Genomic DNA, 12,130 nt, shown 5'->3' on the forward strand with positions numbered 1-12,130 from the left:
CTGGTTCTGCAGAGCTGAGGATCCCGGACAACGCCAACGTCTTCTACGCCATGAACTCCACTGCCAACTACGACTTTGTGCTGAAGAAGCGTGGCTTGGCTCGGCCGGTGCGCGCCAAGAACGTGGCCAGTTCGACGCTGCCTCGCATGAAACAGAAGGGACTGAAAATTGCAAAAGGGATCTTCTGAGGAGAAACGCACCTTCTTCCTGCCTCCTCCTCTTCCTCCTCCTCCCTCCCATCCGACCCCACCTCAACCCGCTCTGGTCTCCGCTCCTCAGAGGAAACATTTGTTTCCGTCTGTTGCAGGCAAACTGACCGGAAGTTTCTGAGTTTTGGTTTTTGGACAAAGACTTGAGATGCCAGAGGAGAAATGACCAAGTAGCCTTCCTGTTGGATTAGCAGGAGCGTCTTAGCACTTAGCCTCAGCTGTCGGGCCCTCGGAGGAAACGTACGCACTTCCTGTCGAGCCGCAGGCTCCTGAGAGCAGAGGGACACGAAGGTGGGGAAAACAGCGTTGGGGTTGTGCGCTGAGCGTCACGTGACTGGTCTGATCCATTTCACTTCCTGGGCCGTTACTTTTTTGTTTACATTTGTTTACATTTCAGCACGATCAGCTCTTAAAAACATTTCATTCAAGCCTCGCCGGAAGAATTTTGCACCTTCGATACAACACTTTTTTTAGCCTTCATCCCGCCGTCACTCACACCCCCCCAACATGGAGTGTAAATAAACAGACAGCACGGCACCGCAGCCAGCAGCTGGGTGTTCGAATGTGTTTCTATTTCTTCAGGGAACTTTTGTCGCGTGTGTGCCGCCGCCTTTACCGCCTCGGCCCAGGGTTCCTGACGTCGACAGCATTTCCTGGGGCTGCAGCGCCGAACGTTCGACCCTCATGTCAGTGTTTTAACACCAGCAGCTCTGACATGGAGGAATCTGGACTCTTCTGAACGCTGCCATGTTACAAAAAAAAAATGGAGGCTCGAGCTGTGTCCTCCTTCAGGGCCTGAATCCTTTGGAGGATTCATTTGGCCGTTGTGGATTTTCACTGTTACGTCACAAAGCAAAACTCCTTTTTTCCAGTGAACTTGGAGACACCTGCGTTTTTGTTTGGTTTTTTTTACGGCACTTGGTTTTGACTCTTTCACCGTCAACTTAAACCCAACATTTCCATTGAAAGGTGAAATCCTCAGGCTGCCATATTTCTGCTGCCACATTATTTTCATATCTGACGCGCAATGAATCCTGGGAAAGGTTGAGCCTTTGTTTTTTGGAAATGGAGGCACCAAATGAAGGCGTCTCTGGAAACGGGACAGTGGGCCCGTGAAGGATGAGACCCTGAAATGCGACGCAGGTAGAGACTCAGAATCCAGTCCTGTTGGCACAGCCGTGAATCATTTGCCAGTATTTTTTTATGTTACTTCAATGAATGGTAACCACTACACCGTGAGGAGCTGGTCCTGTGACCGGGACAGTTTCTGAGAGGAGAACAGAACAAACTGAGTGTAAATATGGATTAACGCCGACCGTGCAGTATGTTCATGTCAAACGGACCATGAGATTTTGTTAATAGACTTATCACAATATCAACACTTGTTTTTTTTTTTTTTTTTTACTCCGCTTTGTACATTTTTCTTGCGTTTCCCTCTGCTCTTATATGGTGCTGCTAATTATCTTTCTGAAAAGGTCGTAGGTCGTACGAGCTTCACGTCACTGATCACAGGCCGCCGTGTTGGAAGAAGCATCTGTAATTCCTCGCTGAGTTTTTCAGCTTTTGAACAACCAAACTATAAAAGAGACGAAATGAGGCCAAAGGGTGAATGAATTCTCTGCTATGAGACAAGTCAAAAGTAAGTGAAATTTAACGAACAGGTATTTTGACATTTGGCTGTTTAAAGTAATTCCTCAAACATGGCGGCTCATTATTCATATTCATTAATGACCGCTGGGTCCGACTCGCTGCAGGTCGGACGGTGGATTTAATTGTTCTCAGAGCTGGAAGAGAAAAATATAGAAAAGCTGAAATGAGACTATGTGAAGGAGCCAAACTGCACAAAAAAGGAAAGCAACTCGTCTTTCTCCGTGTTGTTTCTTTGAAAAGAAAAATCCAACCTCAGAACATCTTATCAGTGTTATGAAAAGCCTTTTTTGGTGACGGGCTCATATTTACACTAAACTGCGTCACTTTAGTGAGACATTTTTAACAGCTACTACACAACAATCATCATGAAAGGGCTTTTTTTTCTGGATTGCTACCCAAGCCCCGCCCCCTTTTCTACTAGCTGTCACCATTTCTAACACAAACCCTTCATCTCAGACAGAAGTAGATGTGCAGCTTTTATTACAACATGTTTTATTTGTAAAGCACTTTCCAATAATGAAATTAGAGTTTATAGTAGAACAATGTTAAAAGGAAAAATTAACCTGTACAAATGAATCATGTTCTGGCTTTTCCCTGTTTGGCGGCTCAGCTGTTGTTCTTTTTGTGTTTTAACACTCGTGTCACTTTGGACCACAAAAACAAATTGTTCAATTTAGACTTTTGTTCTTGGATTCGTTTTTAAAAGGCTGAAATAACTAAAGTGTCTGTTTCACTAAAGCTCCAGGCTAATCACGCTAATTGTACTAATCCAAACGTGGACCTGCTGTGCCCATCAGGGGGCGGAGCTTATCAAAGTTTTAAGGTCATTTTGATCAACAGCGACATTTTCACACCCCTCCTGCTGTTGCACAGCATCCTGGGAACTGTGGGAAATCACTAATTCAGGGAAAAGTGGGGTTCACTGCGACAAGGTTGGATTTTTCCTGTTTTATTTTTCATATCAGCAGCAAAACACGTAATTTTGCCTGGATTGAAAAAGCGACCACTTTCTGCCTTTTTCTCTTTTTGTTATTTTTCACCTGCATGAAGTTCATATTTGTCACAATCTTCTTCACAATGAAACAAATGAAGCCCCACCCTCAAAAAAAGAAAAGAAAATGAAAGCAATATGGTGAGCGGCATGTCGTCACGTTGCCCAGCTGTCGTGGATGTTGTTCGTGACGCTGTGGTCTAAAAATTCTTCGCTGTTGAACACTGTGACCTTCGACCCCGTCACTCTCTGCTTGTCGATGGGCGTGTCACGTTGAGCACTGTGAAAAAACAAAGTCTCGTTCCCCCCTCAATGGCGTCATAGTGAACGCCCACCCTTCGCTCGTCCGGATGGCGAGCAGCGAAGGCGGAGGCGTGTCCCTCCACGTGCCAAAAATCACAAAAAAGAGAGAAAGTTTACTTTTCACAGTGGAGTCCTTTGCCTTTCACAGCGAGAAAAAAAACATGTTTGTATGTTTACTGTTGTCACATTTTACTGGAAATCAAACAAAAAAACCTTCTGGATCCAGAGCCAGATCCCTGTGGAGAATCAGACTGAAACTTGAAGTTTGTCAGGTGGAGCTGTCGTAGAAACGCCACGTTCTCAGACTCACCTGCTGTTAAATCAGCTCTTTGAAACCGCAAAAATCTGGTTTTTATTCCAAACAAACATCTGAAAGACGTTCAACGACAGAAAACCAAACTGTTGAAATTTGATGCTGATGATAAAACTTAACTTTTTACTTTTCTTGTTAACAAATACCCCAAAAGAGACTCAAACTAACCAACCAGTCTGTCTCTCAACTCTTTTCAATTGTTGTTTCTGTATTTATTTATTTATATATATTTTTAGTAGGACCTATTTTCAATGGCAGAGTAATCCACATTTGGTGCTCCAACAGGTTCACTGGGGAGAGAAAAAGGGCCCCGGGCTTCAGGTGGCTCCTGGACCGAAGTCACTGCTAAAAAAAAAAAATGAAAAAAAAAAAAATATATATATATATATAAATAAATAAATAGAGACAGAAACATGAATGAACTGAAGAGAGACACAAAACTTTAATAACAAAAAACCACAGAGCTGTAAAATGAGCAAAAGAAGAATCCAGCATCATAAAACACAGTATAGAAACAGACCTTTCCTCATATTACTTGAGTCAGTTTCTTCTCATTGCTTGGAACAAAAATGTTGGTGTTTTAAATAAGAAAATAATGTGTTGTTATTACCCAGAATTCCCTGCTGCAGCCAGTATCAGGGGGCTTTCTGCAGCAGCGCCACCTCATGACTGAAGCGTGATCGTGTTCTCTGGTCGGTGTGAGAACGTTTGGAACTTGGAACAATTGATGAGTATTTCCATGCCGATGAGGTTGATGTCAGACTGGTGTGTGTGTGTGTGTGTGTTGTTGTTGTTATAGCCTTGTGTTGACATGACGTACCTTTTGTGATTTGACCTGATTCTGTGCGAGTTTGAACAAAAAAAAAAGAAAAAAGGCTGCGTTTACAAGTTTAAAAAAAAAAAAAAAAGAAGTTAAAACTGGAAGTCAGCTGGTGTGGTGTGTGTTTCAGTCTTCTGTTTTGGTTCTGTTCCCCTGAACTGTGCTCGGGTGCCATTTTCCATTTTAACAAAAAGATATCAGAACTTTTTCTAACTGCGATCTCCTCACTTACTTTTCCTACCTTTTTCCCAAGAAACACAGAACCTGTGTAGAAAACAAAACTGTCCTTGATTATGTCTGTTTATTTATTGATTTGTATATATGGAATTTGTTTTGCATTGTACATTCTCTCCTTTCTTGGTTATAGATTAATATATTCATGTATATACGAATAAACATTAAGTTTATAAAATTACAAAGACTCTTCTCCTTCTCTGCTGCATTTTGATATTTATAAAAGAATGGTTTATTATTTGAACATTTACTCCCATTAATGGGAAATATTGAAGAAAGAACAATTATTACATGTTTTTTGTGTGTCTGTGTGTGCGTGTGTGAAATAAAAGCAACAATATTTGTGGACAATTTTAACAGTTCATCAGATTTTTTAATACAATTTAAAGCCAAAGTAAATAAAATGGAAACTAAATAAATATACGTTGGAATTTATATTTAAAAAGACGAGGAACTTTAATTCGGTAAATGTAATGTTTGACAATATGACATTACCGGAAGTAGCGTCATTTCGAAGCGACAAGACGTCCTCGTTATTCGCGCCTGCGCAGTAGCACGCAGCTTTGTTGTTGGCCGTCAGTATGGCGCTTAGCAAAACGTTTGGACAGAAACCGGTGAAGTTTCAGCTGGAGGAGGATGGAGACTTTTACATGATCGGGTCGGAGGTTTGTGTTTCACTTTTTCGGCCCATCGACGCTTCGCCGGTTCGACCTTTTGGGCTGAAACGAGCCGGTTCGATCCGGTCGGTTAGCGGTTAGCTGGGGATGCTAACAGAGGGAGAGGACGGCGGACGGAGGCTCATTCATTTATATTCGTTTTTGATAAAATAACTGAGAAAACCCGGCAGGAACGAAGCGGCTGCTTTATTAGGTGATGTGAAGGGGTGAAGTCTGACATGGAAACCTCCGTCTTTCCGCTGAAGTAAACCCTTTTTCCGCCTGAGTTAGCTCCCGATTAGCTAACATGCTAACAGCGCTGATCACAACATCGCCCAGCTGCAGATCCCATTTTAATCCGATTATAATTTCACACTCACTGAAACCTTTTAAAATGGATTTTCTGACCTAATTCCAGCTCTTGTCAGTCTGAAGTCAGAGCAGCAGCTCACCTTGATATTATTATTGTCGTTGTTGTTTTTAATAAGCAATGCTTAATTTCCAAAAGTCCAGCAGATAGTCAGTTTACTAACACTTAGAATGGAGACAGAAAGAAAATATTATTATTAAAAGTTGACTAAAACCCTGAATGGATTTTATTAATGGCTCAAATTTGGTGTCTTAGAGGCCAAAATGCAGATTTTTCATGTGACCAAAGAATGAAAATTTTTGTTTGGATCATCTTCATCTCTGTGTTCAGGTGGGAAACTACCTCCGCATGTTCAGAGGCTCTCTGTATAAAAGGTACCCGTCATTATGGAGGAAGCTGGCATCAGTAGAAGAGCGGAAGAAAATAGTGGAGTCCTCACACGGTCAGTAGAGAGCAGTGTTTCCAAATCTACGGCTGGAGGGGGGCACTGAATCCCCATCACCGTTTCTCCTCATTGAAAATAAGATACAGTCTCTGTTGTTCCACACTTTCTGTCAGACTAACTGTAATTCACTTATAAACCATTTATTCCGATAACATTGTTCAAATCCAGCACACTGCGAATGAGCCTTTGTCAGCCCACACATCAAATTTTGATGAATGTTTGTAGCTTGTGCGTCTGAGCTGAGTTGAATCTTCTGCTGTGTGTGCAGCGTCGATGTGACTTCTTTCTTTTTGTGCAGATCATGGCTACACCCAGCTGGCCACCAGTGTGACGCTGCTGAAAGCCTCGGAAGTTGAGGAGATCCTGGAAGGGAACGATGAGAAATACAAAGCCGTGTCCATTAGCACTGAGCCGCCCGCCTACCTCAGGTACTTCAGTCACCCATCAGAAGTCTCTGTCATGTTTCACGAGTTCATCTCATTTTATTTATTTACAGTCCAAAGGGAGACGTTTAAGGTCCGTACAGTAAACTGAATGGGTCATCAGTCAGTGATGCCTTCAGGGACTGTGATTTCCACTCATCATCGTCGTCTTGGTTTGTCCCAGGGAACAGAAAGCGAAGAGGAACAGTCAGTGGGTTCCGACGCTGCCCAACAGCTCTCACCACCTGGACGCCGTGCCGTGCTCCACCACCATCAACCGCAGCCGACTGGGCCGTGACAAGAAGAGGACCTTCCCGCTATGGTGAGCCCTTTTTATGATGGCGGAACTGACAGATGCAAAGAAAATGCGATTTGGTGTTTGTTACTGCGTGTTTCTAAGTTTTTGTCCGGTGTCTTTCCTGCTCAGCTTTGACGACCATGATCCAGCAGTGATCCACGAAAATGCCACTCAGTCTGAAGTTCTGGTGCCGATCCGTCTGGACATGGAGATTGAGGGGCAGAAGCTCAGAGACGCCTTCACCTGGAATATGAACGGTAACATCTAACCGTGGCTTTCTCTGGGAGCGGATTCCACTGTGTTTGAAAAGGAGGACTAAACTGCCTCTTCCCTCCTTTTGATGCTTCCAGAAAAGCTCATGACACCAGAGATGTTCGCCGAGATCCTCTGTGACGACCTAGACCTGAACCCGCTGGCCTTCGTCCCCGCCATCGCCTCCGCCATCCGACAACAGATCGAGTCGTACCCAACAGACAGCATCCTGGAGGACCAGACGGACCAGAGAGTCATCATCAAGGTGTCGCTCAGCACTGACTCTCTGAGGTGATGCCTTCATGTTCAGACTCACTAATCAGCTGCGTTGTGTGTTTGTGTCCCAGCTGAACATCCACGTGGGGAACATCTCGCTGGTGGACCAGTTTGAGTGGGACATGTCAGAGCGCGAGAACTCTCCAGAGAAGTTTGCCCTGAAGCTCTGCTCCGAGCTCGGCCTGGGCGGCGAGTTTGTCACCACCATCGCCTACAGCATCCGCGGTCAGCTGAGCTGGCACCAGAGGACGTACGCCTTTAGGTACGGCCGCACACAGACACACAGATACAGGGATCTGTTTGACTTCCTGTGTCCTGTGGTTTAGTAACAGGAAGAAATACATTCAAAAAGTCAGTATTTTAGAGGAAAATGTATAAATACAAATAAAATAAAAGCACTTCTGTATAATGAAATGTTTGTGCGCTTGGGGTCACAACTGGTGCTTCACGGTTGTTATTTCAGCATTTAGGATTTTTTTTCTCTCCTGAGTGAGAAATAAATTTCATCATCAAGTTGCAGAAAGAGAAATGTGGAAATGTCAGTGTTGTTGTATGTGTTACCATGGTGATGTCTGACCTTTGATCCAGCAGCTGAGGTCTGATGCTGTTTTTCAGGGGTTAGCTTCAGGTTAGCCTGTGTGCTGCTTTTTGTTGTTGCCATAGCAACAGTCTGTCTGGGTGTAACATGTTTACCCAGACGGACTGTTTGACTACCCCCCCCCCCCCCCGGGTCTGTGGCCATGTTGGTTCTCTATAATGAGTCCCGAGTCTTTTTGTATGTCTTTGTGCTTGTTGTTGGCTGCCAGTTTGTTGTTTATCTTTACAAAAAGAGCTTCTGGGCAACCAGAAGAACCTTCAAACAGTCGACTGGAAGGTGAATCAGGAAACATTTGCGGGTTTTTGGCGTAACTTTATTTCATAAGGAGGAGACACCTGAAGGTGAGCTGAGCTGCTTGTCTCTGGCTGTTTTCAGTGAGAACCCCCTCCCCACCGTGGAGATCGCCATCAGAAACACGGGCGACGCCGACCAGTGGTGCCCCCTGCTGGAGACCCTGACAGACGCTGAGATGGAGAAGAAGATCAGAGATCAGGACAGAAACACAAGGTGAGAAACCGCTGAAAGGTTGAATACACAACAAGAGTCTGTGAAGTGATGAAATATTTCCAAACCTGCAGTCGGTCCGTTTGTATCCCTGTTGTTGAATTCTTTGCGTTTTGCTCTGCAGGCGAATGAGGCGACTGGCGAACACGGCGCCTGCGTGGTAGACGAAGCTGCGCCGGCACCTTCCCCTCCCTCCAACAGGAACGGCGTTGGTCTTGGTTGAGGTATGATTCCCGTCATGGCTCGCATCACCATCAGCAGCAGGGATGTTCCTCCAATCGTGCACCAGGCGTCTCCTCTGCCGACCAGAGTCCTCAGTGCGCCGCTCAGCATCTTGCTTTTTATTTTTATTATTAATAATAATATTTCGTTCTGTTTGGCGAAGCCCACGGTAGAAAATGTCCCTCCTTCGTGTTTTCCCCCATGATCCTCGGCGTGGAGAAGCTGCTCTCTCACTTTGACCAATGACTGTCTTTACCCGACCACAGAGGGAGAATAAACATCACACAACTGGTCTCAGATAATATATTGTTATGTTGTATTTGTTGTCTTTTTGTACATTTTAATAATTCTTACAAAATAATAAAAAAAAGTGAAAGCTTGAGTTGTGTGGTCACTGAAGGCGTTTATTCACCACAAAGAAGAAACGATGTTTACACACTTTGTTTTCAGGCTGTCCGGTTTTATCTTCAGCTGGAATTTATTCAAATGTAGATTATTAATATTAATTGATTCTGTTAAAGGTTGTTTCTCTGCATCATTTTTTTGTGATTTAAAGAAAAAAAAAATTTTTTAAGCCATGTTAGCAGTTTGTGTTTAATGTCCATGAAGGTCTGTCCTGCTGAAACACCGATTTGAGTCTCCGGTGTTTGACGGCATATTCTCACTACTGGAGAAATGAATCCTGGGAGTTGAAGGCTCGACCTGTTGGCCTGACGGGGACGGTCATCCTCTGTCTTAAACTGTTCCCCTGAGGATAAATCACAAAAACCTTCCCAGCAGCATGTTAGCGTTCTAGTGTTAGCATTTAGCTCCAGTCCTGCTAACTGCTAGCTTGGCTTGCATCGACGTTACTGCTTCCAGATTCAGACAGGAAACATTTTAAAGTAAAACCGGGTTTGTTTTGTTGACTTCAGTTTCCTTCTACACACAAAGATCTGCCGGTTAAAATGTGATGATGTCACAGAGCTGGTTTCTTGACGTTTCTGTGCTTTAATGTTTTGTTGTTGGCTCCTGCGCAGGCTTGTTTGTGTGTTGTTGTGCTAAGCAATTTCCATTTAGTGTCCAGTGTTGGACCCACAAAGGCAGCAGGTGAAAGTGCAGCGTGTGCAGATGGGGCTGTTGGGATTTTCAGGCTGTCGGCAGTTTGTGCGTTCCAGCGGTGATGACACAACAGCAGGGAAGGGAGTTGTGGGTCAAACCTGCTCCTAAGGACAAGAACTTGTTATTTTTGTGGCTCAGTTGTTTTCTTGTCGTCTTTTATCATAAAAGATTTGTAGATATTTGACATTAAAAAACGTCACACAGGCTGAATTCCTGATGTGTTTCTGCTGCTGAAGACAAATGAAAACCAGCTCAGTTCAGCCAAAAACTTCCACACTCCTCCGACAACAAGCGCCACAGAAAAGAAGAATATTTGTAAGAAGAGAAGACATTTCCGTGGATGTTGAGCTGGTTTTAGTTTTGTGGCTCCTCCTGCTGCTCTCGGAGGTGATGTTGGTCCGGATCCTCCGGCCGGTCGAACACGGTCCGTCTGTAAAGACAGAACTTTATCAGTTTAATTTCAACACACAGGAAGTGAGAAGGGGCGACTCCACTGGCTAAAAGAAATCAGGCTGTGTTGAAGTCTATGGGAAAATGTCCCTCCTCCTCCCTGATGAGTTAATGGTCTGACCAGGAAGGAGGGGAGGGGTTAGGGGGCGGGGCTACCGCCAAATATGGTTTCTACTTGTTTCCAAAAACAAACAAATTTAAAAACGTGGAGGCTTCCAAACGGCAGCTGACAAACTGATGGGCGACGCCATGGAGGGTGAAAGAGTGCTGGAGAAATGTCGGAGCGGTAGCTAAAAGTTTACATTTGGATGAGTTGTGGTTCTTACAGAAGTTCTGGTGTCATCAGCAGCTTCCTTCCTCCCGGCTGGTTTGGAAACACGTCCTCCAGGAAGTAGTACATGTGACCGACGCTGATCCCTGAGGAGGGAGAGAACTCATCAGGACGTCCCAGCGCTGGATGACTGTGTGGTTCATACGTGGAGCTGAAAGGTGGTGTTGACATGTTTTTGGGAGAAATGTTTTATACCTAGGAGGTCGACCATGATGGAGTTTCCGAGCAGCAGCGAAAATCCCATGAGCACCCAGGGCAGGAACGGGGCCTGGAAGTTCAGGAGGCCGAAGAAGTTCATGCGTACGAGCGGATGCCTTCTACTCCACACGTACACCAACATGATAATGAGGGCCTGACCCAGAAAGAAGACGTTGGCGAACAGACCAAACAGCTGGAAGCCGTCGGGTTAAATTCAATCACAGCCAACGACGGTTAAAGTCTCAGATCATCAGATGTTTCTCAAAGGAAAACGCTGCCGATCTGATATCACAGCAAAATGACTTCTGATCCATGAAACATTAGCCCATAAAGTTTCACAACAGCCCAGAGGGACGTCTGCAGTAAACAGAGCCAGTTCTGTATCATTAACCTGGAATGTGAACAAGAGCTTCAGGCGACAAACTGCTGAGCATCATCAAAAAAAAGTGGAGCTGCATGTACAGTAGCTGCTTTTACAAGCTTTTAGTCGGCCCACATCCTCATTTAGGCCAAAAACAGGACGAGGTGTTCATAAATAACTTCTTTATCAGTCTTCTGTCTGGATGTTTACGTCTTATTTTAAAGGATACAGTCATGACGATTCCTCCGAACAGGAACATGAAAATGAAATCGGCCGTCCGTCCCCTGAAACAGCCTTCCTCCAGCATCCGACAGTATCGGTACCTAATATAAGTTAAGGATGTTTCTGCAGCTCTGATCTGCTGCCATTTAAATAAAATTCAAACCGAGAACGGTGACAAAAGATACAGAAAGATGATGTTGAACACGAAACTGAAGCCAAGAGAACCGAAGAAGAGGAAGCTGGTTATCAGACGCCATATCTGAGAGAGCGAGAGAGAGAGAGAATGTAGACCTGATACTTTATGTGCTTTACGTTTATTAACCGCTGAAGAAGGTCACCTGGTATCTTCTGATGATGAGGTCGGGGTTGAAGTAGAGCTGAAATGGCGTGATGACCTCAAGTTGCTAAAAAATGAGCAACAAATGAAATATCAAGTCATTTGGAAGTGAAGTCAGCTTGTCATTTTGTCAGCCATCTTTAATTTTAGGCAGAAGGAAGCGAATCTCAAACGAACGTTTCAGCAGCTTTAAACAAACAAAATGTCTCAATTCGAAAAACATTTCACAGATTTTTACAATATTTCACCACAATTTCTTTCACTGCTGCTCTTGAAACGCCTGATAAAACATTTACTTTCTATTTAGAAACTGTTGTAAAATAACTAGTGTGCATGAATGGAAACAATCATTTCATCATAATTAGAATTCAGCTATAAGGTGAAAATCTCCTGTTGTTGCTGTTGCTTCTTACCACGGCAGCAGTTGTGAGGATGCAGGCGGTTGTGTATGCTCGGGTCACCACAGGGATCTGAAAATACTCCTGAGTGAAGCTGTGAGCCATCTCTGCTGCTGCTGCTGCTGCCAACCATAGTTCACCCTGTGAATGATCTGCACAGGCCCCGCCC

General features: G+C 44.3%; 3 protein-coding genes across 6 annotated transcripts in view; 2 read left to right on the forward strand and 1 right to left on the reverse strand.

Annotated features, from left to right (window-relative positions):
• LOC115048746 (ral guanine nucleotide dissociation stimulator) overlaps nt 1-4,391 on the forward strand; it is a 43,088-nt gene extending 38,697 nt beyond the window's left edge. For all 4 annotated transcript variants that reach the window (XM_029510470.1, XM_029510469.1, XM_029510466.1 and 1 more), the window contains exon 18: nt 13-4,391. In XM_029510470.1, the coding sequence (XP_029366330.1) occupies nt 13-188 (176 nt within the window). In that variant the 3' untranslated portion in view covers nt 189-4,391. The remainder of the gene's footprint in view (nt 1-12) is intronic.
• A 683-nt stretch (nt 4,392-5,074) lies between these two features.
• smarcb1a (SWI/SNF related BAF chromatin remodeling complex subunit B1a) lies at nt 5,075-8,945 on the forward strand. Its single transcript, XM_029510994.1, has 9 exons — nt 5,075-5,185; nt 5,877-5,988; nt 6,290-6,419; nt 6,598-6,737; nt 6,789-6,968; nt 7,062-7,228; nt 7,311-7,501; nt 8,213-8,344; nt 8,466-8,945. Exons 1-9 carry the CDS (start codon nt 5,102-5,104, stop codon nt 8,503-8,505), a joined length of 1,176 nt encoding a protein of 391 aa, XP_029366854.1. The 5' UTR covers nt 5,075-5,101; the 3' UTR covers nt 8,506-8,945.
• Nucleotides 8,946-8,953: 8 nt separating this feature from the next.
• On the reverse strand, nt 8,954-12,089 carry LOC115049050 (derlin-2-like). Its single transcript, XM_029510995.1, has 7 exons — nt 11,977-12,089; nt 11,565-11,630; nt 11,412-11,485; nt 11,234-11,327; nt 10,641-10,836; nt 10,441-10,531; nt 8,954-10,094 (listed from the first exon to the last, which is right to left on the reverse strand). Exons 1-7 carry the CDS (start codon nt 12,064-12,066, stop codon nt 10,019-10,021), a joined length of 687 nt encoding a protein of 228 aa, XP_029366855.1. The 5' UTR covers nt 12,067-12,089; the 3' UTR covers nt 8,954-10,018.
• Nucleotides 12,090-12,130: the final 41 nt, after the last annotated feature.

The sequence above is a fragment of the Echeneis naucrates genome, chromosome 9 (genome assembly GCF_900963305.1).
Source record: "Echeneis naucrates chromosome 9, fEcheNa1.1, whole genome shotgun sequence".
NCBI lineage: Eukaryota > Metazoa > Chordata > Actinopteri > Carangiformes > Echeneidae > Echeneis > Echeneis naucrates.